The following is a 19383-nucleotide window of genomic DNA, read 5'->3' as shown; positions in this document are numbered from 1 at the left end:
AGTGCTGTCAAGTTGCTTCTGACTTACGGTGGCCCTATGAAGTAATGACCTCCAAAATGTCGTATTATTAGCAGCCTTGCTCAAGTCTTGCAAACTGAGGGCCCTGGCTTCCTTGATTGAGTCAGTCCATCTCATGTTGGGCCTTCCTCTTTTCCTTCTGCCTCCAACTTCTTCTAGTGTTATTATCTTTTCCAGTGAGTCTTCTCATGTGACTAAAGTACGATAGCCTCAGTTTGGTCATTCTAGCTTCTAGGGAGAGTTCAGGTTTGATTTGATCTAGAACCCATTTATTTGTCTTTTTGGTGGGCTGTGGTATCTGTAATACTCTCCTCCCCAACACCGCATTTCAAATGAAGCAACTTTCTTCTTGGCAGCTTTCTTCATTTTCCAACTTTTACACCAATACATAGTAATGGGGAATACTATAGTATGAGTTATCTTGATCTGGGTCGCCAGTGACACATCCTTACACTTAAGAATCTTTTCTAGCTCTTTCATGGCTGCTCTTCCAGTCTCAGTCTCGTTCTGGTTTGTTGGTTGCAGTCTCCTTTTAGGTTGATGACTGAGCCAAGGAATAGAAAATCTTTAACCATTTCTATTTCTTCAGCATCAACCTTAAAATTGTGTAATTCCCCGGTAGTCATTACTATTGTCTTCTTGATGTTTGATGTTCAGCTGTAATCCTGCTTTGGCACTTCCTGCTTTAAACATCATCAGTCATCATTTCAGGTCTTCACTGTTTTCTGCCAGTAATGTGGTGTCATCTGCATATCTCGGCTTGTCAATGTTCCGTCCACCAGTTTTCACTCCATCTTCCTTTATGATATGTTCTGCGTATAGAATGAAGAGAAACGGAGATAAAATGCACCCTTGTCTGACATCTTTGCCAACTGGGAACCATTCTGTCCCATTTCTTTTAAAACCAACCCAAGCTTTTCATGATCCACACAGTCAAAAGCTTTGCTGTAATCTCTGAAACACAAGCCAATTTTCTTTTGAAATTCTGTCACATGCTCCACTAACCAACATAAATTCCCTAAGGTTTTTTTTTTTTTTGCCATCAAGTCACAGCTGACTTATGGGAACCCCTGGTGGAGTTTTCAAGGCAAGAGACTTTCAGAGGTGATTTGCCATTGCCTGTCTCTGCCTCATGACCCTGGTATTCCTTGGAGGTCTCCCATCCAAATACTAGCCAGGGCTGATCCTGCTTAGCTTATGAGATCTGATGAGATCAGGCTAGCCCGAGCTATCCAGTTCAGTACTTCTGTTTAATTCATAATTCAAGGAGCATCTGAATTTTCCTCAGTGGTATGGTGTGGGGAAATACCTTTTTACTTCAGGGCTTGGGCTTGGCAAAAAACCCACACTTAGTTTTAAAAAGTTTTCTTTCTCCTCATGGAAGACAAGCAGGAAGGGAGAAGTCACTTGCTCCCAAGCATTCCCCAGGTACCAGCCACCAGAGTTTTGGAAATGCTAATGACTATCCTGACCAGTCACAATGAAATGGCTAGATCATACTTCCGTAGCTGGAATCTGACACCTAGAAGTTGGCATAGCGGCTTGGAATTGCAAGAGGCTAGATTGTATCTTCCTGGAGATTTCAGGAAAGGATTAGTTGACCCACAAAAGGGGTGGGAAAACAAAAGAGATAAAATCCCTTTGCACAGAGGGAGAGGGGTCCATTTTTGCCGGTTCATTTTGGTTGGTTCCATCTGAAAGTGGGAGCTGTCATATCTATCTTGATGGCTGCTGACGCCACGGGCAGCAGACAAAGGGCTGCCTGCCTAGACAAAGACACCAAAGTCATGGGAAGTTTTTAGAACATTAACTTCTAAGTTAAAGAGCCTGCCTTAGAACAAGACCAGTTAGGGCCAATGCTCCCTCTAAGCTGTGGAGTCTTGTGAGCAAAAATTCTACTTTGTGAGCTACTGGCATTAAAGTTGTGAGTGAGCAATTGGGCTACTGCATCAGTTAATTTGCTCTGGAGCCATCCTTCCGGAGCCAAGACAAAAATGTGTAGGTTGGAGGCTAAAAAACTGTGAGCTAGCTCACACTAACTCAGCTTAGAGGGAGCACTGGTTAGGGCATGTGTAGGGTAAAGGATAGGGGAATTGTGTGTTTGCACCTTTCGTTTCTATTCCTTGCTCAGTCCATTGCAATGCAGATACTATACGTGTAGATTTTTTAACTTTTAATACTTTACTATGTTAAATGTTGGCAGTTGTTCTCCAAACCACATAAATCCCATCGTTCAAACACTCAAAATGGGTGCCAGAGGAGAGAGGTGTTCAGTTGCAAAATTGCTGTTTCCCTAGAAATGTGTAAATACGGCAAGCTGTCCTGTGGTAACCAGACCATGGGTAGCAGGAGATGCAGGTACCAGGCAGAGCCTTAGATTGGCAATGCTGTACAAGTGTTGGGAGTACTGGCCTTCTTGGCAATACACCGTGGGGACCATATTTGGGTGGAAAGGCAGCCTAGAAATGCTTTAAATAAATAAATCAGTCCTAAAACGACTACTTAGTGGCAGCACTAAGAGAGAGAGAGAAGCCCTCTATTGTTTGGCCGAGCCAGTAGAGTTGTAGGTTGCCAGGTAGAGACTCAGGATGGTCTCTGGCATCTAGCTACCTCAGAGGGCCAAAAAAAGAGTGGCACTCGTGGCTCAGCATGGGTAATACTGCCACACGTGCCAGTGCAAATTGTATGCTCAGAAGCGAATTGCTTTGGGTCAGATAAAAGCTACTTCACAGATGCAGTTCTGAATGCAAAATGTTGAACACACACACCCCGTGCACAGATTGAGTAGACAGATGAAGCAAGAGAGGTATGGCATAGGGAATAATACTGGTGTAGAAGAGAGGCTGAAAGATGTTTACTGAGAAAAGAGCCTCCGCTTCATCACTGCAGAAATTCACCTTAGGTTATTTGAATGAGCTCCCGTCTCTGGCCCCAGCTCCTGTCAACCTAGAAGTTCAAAAGCAAGAAATTGCAAGTAGATAAATAGGTACCCCTTCGGTGGGATGGTAACAGTGTTCTGTGCGCTTCGGCGTCTAGTCATGCCGGCCACATGACCACAGAAAACGTCTTCGGACAGTGCTGGCTCTTCGGCTTGGAAACGGAGATGAGTACCGCACCCCTTGAATTGGATTTGACTGTCTTTTGAGCACGGGGAAACCTTTACCTTTACCTAGAAACTTTAAAAATAAAACAAAATATTTTTGCAGTAGGGATGAATTTCAAGGTTCCTAAACTTTGCCACTTCCTTGCAGCTGCCATTATCTTGTATCTAAAGCCTCTCTTCAGTGCAGAGAACTATGACTGTTGTCCAGGCTTCCTATCTCCCAGCTGTACACCATTGTGGGAAAAGAGGACGTCAGAGTGAGGCTTCATAAATCAGTTTTTGTTAGTATAGTATTTTTCAAAGCAAATTCATTCTGTTATCTTGTTCAAGCCTTAAATAGTTGCTTGGTCCTGAGGACAAATCTCTGGAGGATATTGATTTGCTTATTTTGCTGTGTGGGTTCAGTAGAGTTTTCTAGAAGGTGGTGGAAATATTTGGGGGGGTCACAGTTGCAGACCAGCTGCATTTGTAGAGCTTAGAGAGCCAGTTTGGTGTAGTGGTTAAATGCACGGACTCTAATCTGGGAGAACCGGGTTTGATTCCCCACTCCTCCACTTGCACCTGCTGATGTGACATTGGGTCAGTCACAAGCTCTGGCACAGCTGTCCTTGAAAAAGGGCAGTTTGTGTCAGAGTTCTCTCAGCCCCACCCACCTCACAGGGTGTCTGTTGTGGGGAGGGGAAGGGAAAGGAGTTTGTAAGCCGCTCTGAGACGCCAAGTGAAGGGCGGGGTATAAATCCAATCTCTTCTCTTCTTCTTCTTCTTAACTGAGATAATAGAATTGAGGTGGGGGTGGTTTAGGAATCGGCATTATTGCAAATTAAGGAGTGGTCAAATACAAGCTTCTTTCCACTCATTCATTTTCCTGGACTTTGTCTCACTCAATCAAAATTAAGTTACACATTCATAGGGGTGAGGGATTGAAAGGGAAAGATGAAAATGAATATAAGCAAAACAGCACATTGTGTTCCAGCCACGGCTTATGTAGGAGGAGGGGATGAGGCAAATAAAGCTATCAATTCTAATTCTTGAAAGAACTGCATCCCGAGAGTAAGCATGAAATCCAGTGGGCTTTTTGTCACCCAGGAGGATTGTGTAGCCTGCTAATCTCAAGGCAGTTGGGAACGGTGGTGAAAGCATTGCAACTTTCTGTCTCTTGGCAGGGTGTGGTCCCTACTGCTCAGCGTGCTGCTATTGTGGTTGGAGTAGAGCTGCCAGTCTATGACATCACCAAGAAACACTTAATCCTTTCAGGGATTGTGGGGGACACAATCTTCACCCATTTTATGTGAGTATTTGTCAGTTCTGTATATGTTAAGGCTACCTGCCTGGTTCTCAATTTTCATAGACTCTGGGGAGGAGCAGCCAATTTTCTGTAAGAATAGCCTTTGGAAGTGCCGTTGTTTCTGCTGTTGGCTTGCAGGCAGATCAGTTTGCCAGGTAGATGGGGAAGAGACAGAACCTTAGAATACACTCCTACGTCAAGGCTTGGAGATGCATCTGGTAAATTAAGGGATTATTACGGGCAGTGTTCCCTCTAAAATGAGTTAGTGTGAGCTAGCTCACAGCTTTTTAGCCTCCGGCTCACACATTTTTGTCTTCACTTAGAAAGGATGGCTCCAGAGCAAACTAATTTATGCAGTAGCCAAGTTGCTCGCTCACAACTTTAATCGCAGTAGCTCGCAAAGTAGAATTTTTGCTCACAAGACTCCACATCTTAGAAGGAGCATATATTACGGGGGCTTTGTTCCATGTCACCATTATATAACTCAAATAATCTAGTACCTTAACATAGCAAGAGAATACATTTGGGGATCTAAAGATGGCTGCAGATGCTCATTGTGGGAGGTCCTTAAATAGATTGGGTAGCATTTAGGTAGAATTGTTCATGCATACATTTAGACCGCTGACTAGTAAGGGTGAGCATTCAGATATTAATTAATCAAAACTAAAAAATGCCTTGTCTGTTAATATTAGGAAGCAATTTGAATGGGAAATTCTTGGTTATAATATCCAGAAATCCTACTGGTTATTCTGGTTCCTAGCTGTCTAGCCAAGAGTTCAAGAAAGTTGGAGGAGATGTGGAGAAAATGACTTTTCACACACACACACAAATAACTGGCAGGGACCTTTTCCAGTCAACCGTTGCATACGGTTTGTACTGATAGGTCTGTCTTTTCAAGATACTGTTTACATCAGTCGCATTGCTGGTTCACTGATTTGGTTGATGCTCTGTAAGCAGTAGATCCCATTTGCTTGCTATTTTGTCCTGTGCGTGATGGGCACAGGGGTAAAAGTTTAGCTAGCTCCAGCTGGAAAAGAAAATGGGCAACACTTGGGCCAACCTAGATATGCAACGGGGTACCTCTTATGTTTACGTGAGTTTGTTGTTCATATGTGATGAAAACAGGATGTGTGTGTCTGTTTTTTTTTTTTTAAACAGCTTTCTGGGTGAGGAGAGGTAAAACCTGTTCCCTCCTGGAACCGATCTTGCTACACTGTGTTACTTTTTGCATCTTCCCTCCAGCCTGGCTCTGCCCCACTTGCATCAGCATCTCCCTTCTTTTTTACTATCTGTGCCGACCACCTACTCTCATGGGTTGCCTCTGCTTGCTGAGCAAGTGAGAGACTCAGAGCCCACAGACTGAGTGTAGTTCTGTCCTTCCCCGGGTGCTGACAGTGAGAGGCCAGCCCTGCCCCTTTCGGAGTCTGCTGGCGCATGCAAAGAACTCAGAGGAAGGTCAGGATCTTGCCTGCTACTTGACATCAAGCCTCGGAGAGAGGTTGGAAGTACTAAGTGGAGCCTGGTGCTGCTTTTCTGATTTTTTGTATTTATTTATTTAGCCTCATGCAAAGTGAGGGACTTATGCTGCCGCTCTGTATACCAGATGATCCAGAGGAAGGAAGGTGTGGGGGCTGCAAATAATGGGTGGATACTAAGCCTAAGTAAAATGTATAGATCCCTGCACTCACCATCTGCTTTGTCCATACCTTGAGAGAACCAAGAACCTGTTTCCAGAACAGATATTGGAGATGGGAGGAATCCGAAACCCCAGTGCGTTCGGTCTGAAGTGCAAACTCATGCTCTTATGCTTGTCCATCTAGTTCCAGTTTTACTTGTGGGCTGGCTGGCGCCATCGCTTCGAACCCAGTGGATGTGGTGCGGACACGTCTAATGAATCAACGGGCCATTGTGGGGAGTGTGGATCTCTACAAGGGTACATTTGATGGCCTGGTAAAGGTGAGATCTGGGATGGAGTCCTCTTTGGCCCTCAAATGTCATGGACAAAATGGGAAGTGAGGCAGATTTCCAGCTGGGCTGTTGTGCTCTTACATAACCAAAAAAATTCAATGGGGAGATTGCTCCTTTCTACCCCAAAAGCCTTACAAAAAGCTCATCTAAACCCCAAACCTCAATGCTGCTTGTTGAAGGGGTAGGGAATGTGACAGGGCCTTCTTCTCATCCCTTTTCCTCCCACTTAATAAAAAAAAAAGAAGACAAGTATGAATTGAGCAAGGTGTCAGCTTGTTTTGAAACTCATTGGTTGTAGGTTTGTTTCCTTCCCTTCTCTTGAGAGGCTCAGTGCTATAATCTCCTGGGAACGCTGACCTATGCAAATCCCACTCTTGCCCTTTTCCCACCCCTGGAAACTGGTGTTTGGCACTTCACCCGGGCTTCCAGTATTCCCTTTTAGCCACTGGAAAGACAGGGGCAAGTGACTAGAGATGGTATGGAGACTGAATTTGACCCCTCTCCCAGCTGGTTGCCTCTGTCACATGGCCACAGCGCTTTTGACGTGCTGACTTGTGTGCATCAGATGGAATTTAGACTGAACTCTCTCTCATCCCCAGACATGGAAAAGTGAGGGCTTCTTTGCACTCTACAAAGGATTCTGGCCAAACTGGTTGCGACTTGGCCCCTGGAACATCCTTGTATCCTTTCACATGTGAGGCTTCTGCGGACAGGGGATGTTGAAAAGTTCTTGAAGTAGTTGCTTCTTGCTTGGCTGGGGGGATTCAGTCCCTGATCATAGTCAGGGAGTGAAAGTTGCAGTAGTGTTAGGAATTTTGGGGATGGTAGCGCTTTACCAATTGAAAGGTTCTTGCTTTTCTTCAAAAAAGCAGTATTCCAGTTTTTCATATTGTCATTTGGAGGAATGTGTCCATTTTTAACTGTGCATTTGCTTGTGGTATAGTGGTCTACATAGCACAGGTTGACCTGTACGTGAATGGGCCTTTATTAGGACAGGAATTAAGGTAGGTTATTAGAATTATTTGGTCATTTCCAGTTCTTATTCTCTGTGACCCTTTTCTGCTACTGACACTCGAAATAAAGTGGGCATGACAAGGAGAACAAAGCAGTGACAGAATGCTTTGCAATATAAACCTCTGGTAGCAGGCCTGAGAAAGACCCAGTTGAAGTAGACACTGTTGACCAATGATCTGTTATAATGTGGCCTATCTGTGTGTTCTCAGTGCATTGGTCTATGAGTACGCAGGATCTCTCACGAGCCTATCTTTGAGAAACAGCTGTCTTCCCTTTTGAGGGATGGAACGCCATTCTCTTTCTCAGCATATGCGGTGCAGTTTATAAGCAGCCTTTGCACGTCTAGTTGTACAAGTAATCCAGGAAGCCCAGCAGAGTTCTAGGCAAAACTGCTGCTCACTTGACTGGGGAGCTGTCCCTCTTAGTTGGGGCAGAGACTGACTTTCACCCCATGACATATCACAGAACTGGACAGCCAAGTCATTGGTCAAAGCAGGAGGTGGTCTGAGAGTCTTCCCCCCCCCCCCCGCAGATTCAAAACAGGCATAACTGGCTTGCTTTGAAGTGGAAGATGAAAGCAGGCGCTTAGTTGGTTGGCTGAGAATGAGCGCATGAGGGGTGGGAATGAGAACCACAGCCCTGCAGTCATTACTGGTCATTTCTTTAACTCGCTGGCAGTTTTTTATCACCTACGAGCAGCTGAAGAGGCTCCCTTTCTAGGGACCGGTTCTGATGGGTGATCCAGCTGCCCTCCCTGCTCATCTCCCCCCCTTCCTGCATCTTCACGTCGTTTGCCTGTGCTGACTGAGGCCTGCCACCATCCTGCTCCCACGCTGAATGCTCAGTCTGGGGAGCGTGGCTTGGATGAAGGGGGGTGTCGGGGCCAGAGACACCTGGAGCCTGTTGCATGTGCTTTCCCAGAAGGGAAAGGTGGAGCGTGAGGGGGAGAGCGTGTGGGTTGGAGTCTGTATCTTCTGTGAAGAGCTGTGACAGTTTCAGAGGTCCTTCCCAGTGCAGTTTATTGCAGTGTGGGTTTTGCAGTAGGCTGTGTCTTCCTCTAACCTGTGAAAGGGGAAACTCAAGGGGCTGCTGCATTCCCTCCATTGTCATGTGACCTTATTAAACTATTTATTGGAAGTTTATGTGTGTCTTGTGTTTAATGATGTGCTGGTTTCCTTTATTGTGGTCAGAGCAGGCAACCTAGTCCCTAGTATGGGTGGTATAAAAGGTAAAGGTTCCCTTGCTCAAAAGCCAGTCGAGTCCGACTCTAGGGTTGCGGTGCTCATCTCTGTTTCAAAGCTGAAGAGCCAGCACTGTCCAAACGTTTCTGTGGTCATGTGGCCGGCATGACTAAACACCAAGGTGCACGGAACGCTGTTACCTTCCCACCGAAGTGGTACCTATTTATCTACTTGCAATTTCTTGCTTTCGAACTGCTAGGTTGGCAGGAGCTGGAACTAGAGACGGGAGCTCACTCCGTCATGCGGCAACTTGGGTCTTGAACTGCTGAACTACTGACCTTCCACAGCCTGCAGTTCAGCGTCTTAACCACTTGAGCCACCGCAGCTCCTTATGGGTGGTATAGTACTAACATAAAAACTTCAGTTGCCTATCTGAGACTGTAAGTTGCTTGTCTGAGTGTTCCATTGACTTAAACTGCTGTGACATCATGGAATGTTGGAGTACCCTGTTTGCCAACCCTCCAAGGTGAACTATGATGTCACTTTCTATGGGAGGGAAGAAGAGAGATGAAGCAATAAACTGGTGGTCAAAACAAAATAAATGGTGTATCTCAAATTTCCTTACTGCATTTTACACCTAGTCTTCTTCCAAAATGTAAGCTGTCTTTTCTGTTGTGCTCTAATGGGAATACCTAGAGTAGTTCACTAAATTCCTGCTTATTTACTGTATTTTATTAGCTGCTTCCCCTTTAAAAAAATTCCATAACAAAAATCCAGTAAAACAAATTCAATAATGATTATTAACAATAACATAGCAAAATAAAAACACATTTAAACAACTTCGTACAGGTTGTTCAAAAGGGTAAAAGAGCATAAAAACACAATGTCCTATCTTTAACAGGGACAGTAAAGCAAAACAGAACAATTTACAAAAACAAATTAACAATGCCTTGATAAGCAGCCAGACTTTTACCTGGTACTGAAAAGACTCAATATTGGGTCAGTGGCTGTGAATTCTGCATCTGAGACATCATCACGGGGAATGCCTGACCTCTAAATAGCAGCCACTTTGCTTTGGATACCAGGGAGCTGTGATCTTAATGGGTGGGCAGGCTGACATGGCTGACTGTCCTTCAAGTACCCTGGGCCCCCAGACCATTTCGGTTTTAAAGGTCCTGTTGGATGAATGCCAGTCATCCCTTTCAAGCTGGGGCGGGGGGCACTTTTTGAAAAGCTCCCTCTCCCAGAGTTCTCACTCAGGGACTTCAGCAAGTGGTCTCTTTCTCTTCCCCCCCTTTACTGATGCTCAGGATCTCTTAATGTTTTGTTCCTTCAGGAGCATTTTCAGTCATCATCAGGCTGTTTTTGAGGCTTTCGGTTCTTTCTGATTAATTTGCGAAGCCGTGTTTTTTTCTGCATACTTGCAGTAAGCCAAAGAGAGAGCCCTACCTTGTCTGGTTTTTACCATTGGATATAGTTTATTGTGATAATGATAACAGTTTATACAACGTATTCGAAGTTGAGTTCTAGCTGTTGACATTAGAATACGGGGGGGGGGATCACCCATAAGGAACACTAAATGTTAAAGCACGCCATACATTCCCCCTTCCCCCCAGCCCTTTTGGAGCACCAGTTTGAGGCTTTTCTTTTCTGTTGTGTTAACTCTGGTGCTCTTCTTCAGTCAAAAGGTTCAGCGCCTTTTTGTAGGCTTTGATGGAAAGATCGGTCGTGTCGTGTTCAGAATCTGCTGTTTTGACAGGTAGGGAGGACGAGGGGGGGGGGGGGGGGGGGGGGGGGGAGAGCAGAGTAGAATTTCTTATTTTGATTTGCAATAACTAGCCAAATAACTACTTGGCTATATATTTCTAAAAATATTTCATATTCATTTCCCCCCACCGTTCTCCCCAGTTGGCTCACATTTATTTTCCATTACGTTTGTACAACAGCCATTCTTGGCGGTAGGTCAGACTGAGTGTGTGACTGACCCAGGTCACTCAGCAAGTGGGGATTTGAACCCGGGTCTTCCAGATCCTAGTCTTACACTCTAACCACCACACCACCCTGGCCCATATGTGCCCTTACAAATATTTCTGCTTGTTAGGACATGAGCCAGCGGGGCAGGAAACCTCTTGACTAATACTAACTTTTAAAATATTTGATTTTTCCTGTAAAGGCATTGCTAGTGGCTCACAAATTATTTACTAGGTTACTGAAATTGTCAGCGTGAGAGGAATAAAAGTGTTTATGATGCATTGCTAGTAAAGTTCTGGATATGTGGGACGTTACAGGAGGTGGAGGTGCCCTTTTGGGTAGAAGATGTATCCTGCTGATGAAATTCGGTTACAGATTGAGGAACAGGTGCATGGCAGGACAAGGTGGTTATAAAAATAACTGTGCAGCATGTTTCTGTAGTGTGCACATGATTTCCTGTACGCTTGCCTCTGCCACAAAGAAGAATCTATAGAAATAGGTACTGAAAGGAACCATGAAGCATCATCTGATTGATGGCTCTGTGAGCGCATACTGTGTAGGGATATCTCCAAATGCCTACGGTGCATGGATCGGCATAGCAATTTATATTTTATTGTAGGTGTTTTCATCCGAAGCAGCTTACAACATTTTTATCCTCCTCATAACAGTAATTCTGTGAGGTACGTTAGGCTGAGAAAGGGCGACTGGCCCAAGGTCACCCAGTGAACTTTATGGCAGAGTCAGCATTTGAACCAACCTCTAGTCTGCCATTTTAACCACTACACTATACTGGCTCTCTGTGGCTACAGTGAAAGGGCCTGTGTGAAGCCGAAGAGCACTAGAACGTCAGCTTCCTCCATTTATTCTTCTTTGTCTCTCATCTGGTCTTAAATCTGCCTTCAGCCTGCTCTTTGCTTACGCTTTGCTTGGGCAAAAATTGATTTCAGGTAGCGTGGGTAGCCGAGCAATCATGCCATGATGTAGCATATTGGCTAACATTTGTTCTCCCAGTATCACTTGCTTGTTCATGCCTTTCTCTTAGTGAGCACAAACACAATCAAAGGGGCAATAAAACTGCCTAAACAGGAAATAGCTTGTACCTGCTGTGTTTGCATAATCTGGAGTATCTGAACATTTAACACTTATGAGGTGCCAATTAGGCTAGCTGTACAGGTTTTGAACCACATCTCCCATATCAATAACCGTATGCCTTAAGTCAACCTTGCAGTTAAGTCCACAAAAGATAATAGCCCACAAAAATATTTACTGGGTACCAGATCAGCAATGCGTGTCACTTAGAGCCTGAAAGGAGGACCCCAAAACATTTGTGAAGTTGCTTTTAAGCTAAGTGATTAGCAATTTACAAACCTGGTGTTAAGTGGTACATAGGCAACAAACTTTCTAGCTGCCTCAGCCCTTCTGGAATTCTCCCTGGTTCTGTTTTATGTTCTTATTATGAAAGCCCGGAGGAGCATTTACAACCTAGCTTCCATCCCACAATCTAATTCTGCTTTCATTAGTAGCACACAAGAAAGTGAACCCTTAGAGCAGGTTATCACAACTTCAGAACAAAGCATTACATAATAATAAAAGGCATATTGTACTAACTGCCTCCCATTTTTCCTTTAACCGGCACCATTATGTGCTGGTCACTGATAGAATCATAAAAGGCCATCCTGAAAAAGACCATCTTTGGCATGTGGTGGGAGGACTGGAAAGTTCAAGGAGGAGAATTGAAGCTACTGTTTTATGCATAAGCGCCACTCACCTATAATTTTCCACTGGCTGCAGAAAATGAGAACTATTTTCTTAGACATCACAGAACAACACCCAACCCTCACTCCTCCTAGGCAAGTTTAGTGCAAGTAGCCCCTTTTATATTGAACCTCTGATAACACCAAGCTTTGGGGAGAAAATGAAGTCTTGAAGCAAGATTGCACATTCCTCACTCTCCCCTTCCCAATCCAGTCTTGTGTTCTCATGTAAAGGAGTGCTTGTGTTCGTTTCCTAAGTTTTCATTTTGTGTTTTGACAGCATTTCTCTTGTTTTCCCTTACTTGGTCAAAATGCGACCTGATGCACCAGCATTCAGGTGCCAGTGCATAATGTCCCATCTAACTTCATGTCCCCAAGTCAGAGCCCGGAAATCTCAGACTTCCAGCTGCATTCCAGTCTGTAAGACTGGAAGTATATGGGCTGAAAACCTGGCTACCCTCTGTTCTTGTCAAAAACAAAGGTAAGGAGATGAACAAGGATGACCAGCACAAACTATGCTTCTCTTCTTGTTCCTTCTGTGTTAATATAAGTTGTGTTTCGGTTGTTGCCCCACGTAAAAGCAAGTCTGCTGGTTTCTCAGATTCTTGTTAACGGGAACCCCATCACTACTGGCATCATGTTTGCCTTTTCTGAGACTCCAAGGCTTTTCTAAATCCACAGCTGATCCCAGGGGAAACCATTTTCTGCTGCTTTAATACTCCAGAAAGTTTTTGCAAAGAAAGCAGGGATGAACAGCGTCGGAGCACGGAGGATCCACATCATGTTGCACATCTGGCATTCAAGGGTGCTGCTGATTCTGCTGCAGGAAAGCCAACTTGCTGTGGATCTCCATGAACTTCTCTAAGTTTCCTTAAGGAAGCAGCTCAGGTTGTCCTCCCATTGATCTCTCTGAGCAGCCAGCGCAGGGATGTCTCATGTTTCTATCCAGTCCACAAAGTGCTGGTGACCAGGTCAGAGCTGTTTCTAGCTCAAGACATTCCAGAGCTGTGATAACAGAACAGAGAAGCAGAGTGAGTACCCCTCGCTGTGATAGGAGGAAAGAGCCCTTCCATAGGCTATGTATGGCATGTACAAGTGGCCCTGCACCACAGAAAATCACCTGAATGGCAGTCTTTCATGGGGAAGGATCTTTTTTCCTTAAAGCTACCACAATAAGATAGGGAATACTAGGGCCGTTTCGCATGTTACAAAATCCTTGTGGCCACCAGGAGGATGCACGCTCAGATGATGCTGGGAATTCTCCCCCCATCCCAGCAGCAGCCCAAAACGAACACATTGAAGCCGCCTTATACTGAATTGGGCTCTTGTCAAGGTCAGTATTGCCTACTCAGACTGGCAGCAGCTCTCGAGGGCCTCAGGCAGAGGCCTTTCACACCAGCTACTGCTAGATCCTTTAACTGAAGATGCTGGGGACTGAACCTGGGACCTTCTGCATGCCAAGCAGATGTTCTACCACTGAGTCAGGGCCCCATGAAATCCTGGTCTTGGGGAAAAAGGGATCTGCTGCAACAGGATTTTCAGGGGGTATTTGAGGTTCCCATGGGTGGGTTGGTGAGAAAGGCATGCTCTTCAGGCAGAAACTCTTGGGACTACAGAAATGCTATGCTGCCTAGAGCAAACCAGCAATTTAGAGTAATGCATCATGGTGTTTAAGAATTTTTAAAAAATTCTCACCTTTCCCTCTTAAAATGGGGACTGAGCCAACTTACAAACAAGGATCCACAATGTGCTAATAAAACAAGCATAACCCCCGGCTGCACCTTAACCCATAACAGCTTGCCAAGGAACCTACAATATTATCACTAATGCATTCACAAAAAAAACTGACAATGGCCTGTCACAATAACACCCATACAACACGAGCCAGTCTGAAAATGAATCACTCTGCAGTGCCTTTATACATATCCAGATGGAAGGCACCAGTCTCACCTCCAGTAAGAAATGCCAGAGGGATGGGACTTCAGCCAAAAAGGCCTTCATTTGGGCTAAGAATTACCCTTTGAGTCTTACTGTTTATTTTATACCCGGCCGTTCTCCCCAGTGGAGCCTCCATTTTATCCTCACAACAACCCTGTGAGATAAAATAGGCTGAGAGTGCGTGACTATGATGAGCCAGCAAGTATAAACAGTTGGGAAGAATGAAGCTGGTCCACAGATTGTCCTTTGATGTGAAGTAAGGCATTATCCATGCTTTAAAAGGAACAAAGAATGGATTTTCTCTGAAGTGTTCCTTCAGTACCCTTTCCTGTAGCTCCTGCATTTTGGTTCTTGCCCACCGAACTACTTACTGTTGTGATACAGTTCAAGAAGGCATAAACAAACACCCTGCAACTTGATCCTGTGCCCAGCAGCAGAGACCAAGCCATCTTCCCTGTTGTCACAGGGCAACTGACAGATACAATTATAGAATTATGGCTGGCAATAACAGTGAGAAATGATGCATGTGCCATGGGGGATGTTTGCGTGTGTCTTGTGAAATCTGCCATGTTGCCAGGAAGATGCAGTTTTGTCTTTCCCAGCGACCGTCGTTTTGTGCGTCTGTTCTGGGCCAGTCAGGATGCTGGGTATTGTGGGGAAGGGATTATGGACTCCGCTCCTACCGTCTCTTATCTCACTCTCTGGGCACTCGCATCAAAGCAGCATGTTTTGTTTGGCTTCCTCTCTCTTGCCTGAATAGGCAGGGTCTGAAATAGAAAGCCTCACACTCCACTGGTCACAAGCAAAGCCAGATTTCCGCAGTCCTCCTGCTGGCTGCGTGACCAGATATGGGGGCATTTATCTCATCCGTAAAAGCTACTCTTTCTCCACACCTAGGATTTGTGTGCAAATGAGAAGATGTCCATTCTTGGAGCCTGGTCCAAAGGTCCAGGGTAAACATAGGTTTCCTATGTGATAGAGTTCTACAGCTGCGTCATTAGTGAGGTGCATAATGAGGTGCTAGATCGATATCTCACAGTGATAGTCACTTAGTGCCGGAGGAGGAGGAGGAGGAGGAGGAGATTGGATTTATACCCCGCCCTTCACTTGGAGTCTCAGAGCGGCTTACAAACTCCTCTCCCTTCCCCTCCCCACAACAGACACCCTGTGAGGTGGGTGGGGCTGAGAGACCTCTGACACAAACTGCTCTTTTTCAAGGACAGCTGTGCCAGAGCTTGTGACTGACCCAAGGTCATATCAGCAGGTGCAAGTGGAGGAGTGGGGAATCAATCCCGGTTCTCCCAGATTAGAGTCTGCACACTTAACCACTACACCAAACTGGAGCCATAGTGACTCCTCTGAGCATTAGTAAAATGGAAATCTGAAATACCACAGTGAATAAAATAAGTCTGCGACAACAAACTGCGTAGGCTCAGCTACAACAAGGACACATTAAACAGAGGCTTAAAACAAAAATCTGGAACTGAAGCATCCTGGCAATTTGACGTAATGAGCTGCTGGGTACATCCTTCAATACAGAATCAGAGATCACTTCAGCTGTTGTATCTTCTAGTGGTTTTATGAGCTTAGAGGCTTTGCTTCGTTTTGCTTCTGAGCATTTTTCTCCTCATGTAGAACCTGCCCAGTGTTTCGGGAAAGTGGGAAAGGCCTTTGCCCCATGCAGCATATGGTTAGCAAGTGGTTCCTACTCTCTACCAGCTGCCACCAAAGGAATGGATAAACTGCAGGTGTCCTCAAGATGCTGGCCCCATGCCCGGGATGGAAGTAAATGTGGCTCTTTTGGCTGAGGGCAACCGCAAATGCAGCTTTCCAGAAGTCACATATTGAGGACCACTGTTTTATATACACACATTACAGATGCACACGTGAACATTTGTTTGCGTACTCTTCCAGCCCACAAGGCAGGGAGATCCGTATTTTGGACTCAGTACAAACCATGAAATTCTCAACTGGCTAATATCCCCCCCCCCCCCGAAGTAGAGTATTCCTTTCATCATCATCATATATTCTAATAATAGCCAACAGAGGGCGCCGTGCGGATCCTTAGTCCCAGGAAAAGGAAGCTCCGTTTGGCTCAGGAGCTTTTCCTATATATTGAGTAGTCTGCCAGTGCCTGCAGAAAAATCTAAAAACTAGAAAAAACCCTCCTGTGAGAGAGAGGTTAGAACGTTCGGGGGGGGGGGAAGAGGCTTCTAACCGGCTCTGTGAGTCAAAGGGTGTGGGGGAAGGGCCCTTTCCAGGCCTCCTTTGGCCTTTCAGGGAGGGAGGGAGCCTTGGGGCCTGGCCTGGGGAGTCCCTAGAGGTTTTGAGGTGGGATTGGGGAAGGGAGAGGTCTCAGCTGGGTATAATGCCACAGAGTCCACCTTCCAAAGCAGTCATTTTCTCCAGGGCGACAGATCTCTGCTGCCTTGAGTTCAGTTGTAAGTCTGGGGGGGGGGGGTTTCCTTCAGGCCCCACTTAGAGGTTGCCAAGCCTAGGCCTGCCAGGACTTTAGGGTTGCCAGGTTCCCCCCCTGGCCACCGACAGGGGATTCTGGATAAGGTTGCCAGGTCCAGGCTGGGAAACTCCTGGAGATTTGCGGGAGGAGCCTGGGGAGGACAGGGACCTCAGTGGGGTACAATGTCACAGAGTCCACCCTCCAAAGCATCCATTTTCTCCATGGGAAGTTATCTTTGTAGTCTGGAAATGAGCAGGAATTACAGGGGATCCCCAGGTCCCACCTGGAGGCTGGCATCCCTCGGCAGCACCCTCTGGGTGACTTGATACCACCTGATTTGCATGACTCAAGTAGGCCCAGCTGCTTGCTACTGTTTATCAGCAGCCATCAGTTAGAGCTTCAGATTAGGGTTTGCAAGACCCAGGTTCAGATCCCTATCTTGCAGTGGAAGCTAACTGGGTTATTTTGGACCAGTCACATACATTCAGCCTAGCCAACCTCACAGGGTTGTTGTGCAGATAAAAAGGAGGAGAGAATAATGTAAGCTGCTTTGGTCCCCACTGTGGAGAAAGACTGTAATTTTTCTAGGTAGAGGCTGTGGGGGAGGGGTGTGGAGATGGAAAGTTGCAGATAGAGAGACAGATAAAGGTGGGTTGGCTGTTGGGTGGGAAGGAAATTGTGTTGCCAACTCCAAGTTGGGAAATTCCTGGACATTTGTGGGGTGGAGCCTGGGGAAGGTGGGATTTGAGGAGGGAAGGAACTACAGATCAGTATAATGCCATAGCTGGAGGAGAAAAAGAAAGGGGGGGCAGAAGGGAAAAAGAGTGTGAGAGAGGTAGAGGGAGACAGGAGGAAGCAAAGGTGTGAGGAATAGGATAACCATTCCGCAAGTTTCTTGCGGGTCTCCACTTGTTATATATATTTTTTAAAAACCCTAAAAGTTTTGCACTAGCAAAGTGTTGTGCCAAGGAGGAAGCAGGTGCCAGATAGTGCACTGTGCTGCACAGTAGTGTAGAATGAAGAAATGTCTCTCTTTAAGCTTGGCATAACATGCTTATTGATGAGGGACAGTGTGAGCTTGGGGTACAAGGTATGTATGCACAAACACTCTGAAACCACTCTTTCTTCTATGCATATGTAAGAAGGATTGAAGAGCAGTTTGGACTGGGCTGGGACGAGAGGTGATTTTGAGAGAAAGGACACTGGTGTTGCTTGGGAATTAGCAATGCCTGCCTCCAGGCCCCTTAAAGCCCACTAAATCTAGTAAAGTAAAGGTAAAGGTTCCCTTGCTTGAAAGCCAGTCGAATCCAACTAGGGTTGCGGTGCTCATCTCCGTTTCAAAGCCGAAGAGCCAGCGCTGTCCGAAGACGTTTCCGTGGTCATGTGGCCGGCATGACTAAACACCAAGGCACACGGAATGCTGTTACCTTCCCACCAAAGTGGTACCTATTTATCTACTTGCAATTTCTTGCTTTCGAACTGCTAGGTTGGCAGGAACTGGAACTAGAGATGGGAGCTCACTCCATCATGCGGCCCCCGGGTCTCGAACTGCTGAACTACTGACCTTCCACAGCCTACAGTTCAGTGTCTTAACCACTTAAGCCACCGCAGCTCCCCCACTAAATCTACAAGTTTTTAAATCTAGATTGTACAGAGACATTATAAACATCTTGTATGTTCACCTCCAAAAGCAACGTTGGAGCCTATAAAAGGAGCCTTGATGTTCTTACCATTGAGAGAAGAATCTGAAACAGTATTTCACCAGGTGAGAGCTTCAGGTAGAAGTTTTGGCACAACCCCGTACTGAAAGGCCAGGTGATACACACAGAGACGTCTCTTACCATGTCACTCCTCGAGCTTGGGCAGTGAGATGGTGTGAACTGAAGCCAGAGTCCCGCTGGGAGTATGATGACGACTGTCAGCATGGAACAGGGGGAAGACCTTCCTCTTCATGCACAAGCACATTTGATAGATCTGCAAGCGTACTTCCTTCTGCCAGTAGGCATAGACTACGGGGTTCATGAGAGAGTTGCATAAGCCCAACACCCACAAGTAATGCTCAAGGATGTTACGCGAGATGCAGCCCCCACATGCAGCTTGCACGATACTCCCAACAAAGAAGGGTGACCAGGAGAGGACGAAACACCCCACTAGAATGGTCACAGTGCGCATGGCCTTGGTATCGCTGGAGGGCTGCAGGGCCGGGCAAGTTCCTGATGAGCGGATTTGCTCCCGCTCTCGAATCTGCTGGGCGTGCGAAGAAGCAATCTTCAGCAGGTGACAGTGAATGTAGACGAAAGCGAACAAAGCTGGGAAGAAAGCCACACAAAAGATAGTGAGCATGTAGGTGGGGTGGAAGACACCAAAGAAAGTGCATGGTTCTTGGTAGCTCTTCTTCTGGAAGCTCTGGACGATCAAAGGGAGGAAGCCGATCAAGAAGGCGAGGAGCCAGAGCCCTCCGATGCAAGCCCCAACAACTAGGCCATGCATGACTTTGAAGTATCGGAATGGATGCTTAATGGCCAGGTATCTGTCAAAGGCCACCAGAATGACTGTAAGGATGGAAGCAGCTGAGGGGCAGGCGATGCAGGCCATGCGCAGGATACAGTAATTTCGGGAAGTATGGTGGGTGGGGCCAGCCAGCTCCTCTGTAACCAGCCCAGTTATGGTGAAGCCAACCAAAGAATCAGCGA

The 19383-nt window shown here is 46.0% G+C and overlaps 2 protein-coding genes across 2 annotated transcripts in view; one reads left to right on the top strand and one right to left on the bottom strand.

Moving 5' to 3' along the window:
- SLC25A14 (solute carrier family 25 (mitochondrial carrier, brain), member 14) overlaps window positions 1-8498 on the top strand; it is an 18124-nt gene extending 9626 nt beyond the window's left edge. Inside the window, exons 6-9 of the mRNA XM_015406156.1 lie at window positions 4285-4409; window positions 6227-6362; window positions 6974-7054; window positions 8067-8498. Coding sequence (XP_015261642.1) covers window positions 4285-4409; window positions 6227-6362; window positions 6974-7054; window positions 8067-8108 — 384 coding nt within the window. The 3' untranslated portion in view covers window positions 8109-8498. The remainder of the gene's footprint in view (window positions 1-4284; window positions 4410-6226; window positions 6363-6973; window positions 7055-8066) is intronic.
- Window positions 8499-18535: 10037 nt separating this feature from the next.
- The window catches only part of GPR119 (G protein-coupled receptor 119), a 982-nt gene continuing 134 nt past the window's right edge, over window positions 18536-19383 (bottom strand). The window contains exon 2 of the mRNA XM_015406147.1: window positions 18536-19376. Coding sequence (XP_015261633.1) covers window positions 18536-19376 — 841 coding nt within the window. The remainder of the gene's footprint in view (window positions 19377-19383) is intronic.

Source organism: Gekko japonicus, unplaced genomic scaffold (assembly GCF_001447785.1).
Source record: "Gekko japonicus isolate JY-2015 unplaced genomic scaffold, Gekko_japonicus_V1.1 scaffold1040, whole genome shotgun sequence".
NCBI lineage: Eukaryota > Metazoa > Chordata > Lepidosauria > Squamata > Gekkonidae > Gekko > Gekko japonicus.
The sequence above is the reverse complement of the archived record's forward strand: the minus strand, read 5'-3'. Positions and strand labels throughout refer to the sequence as shown.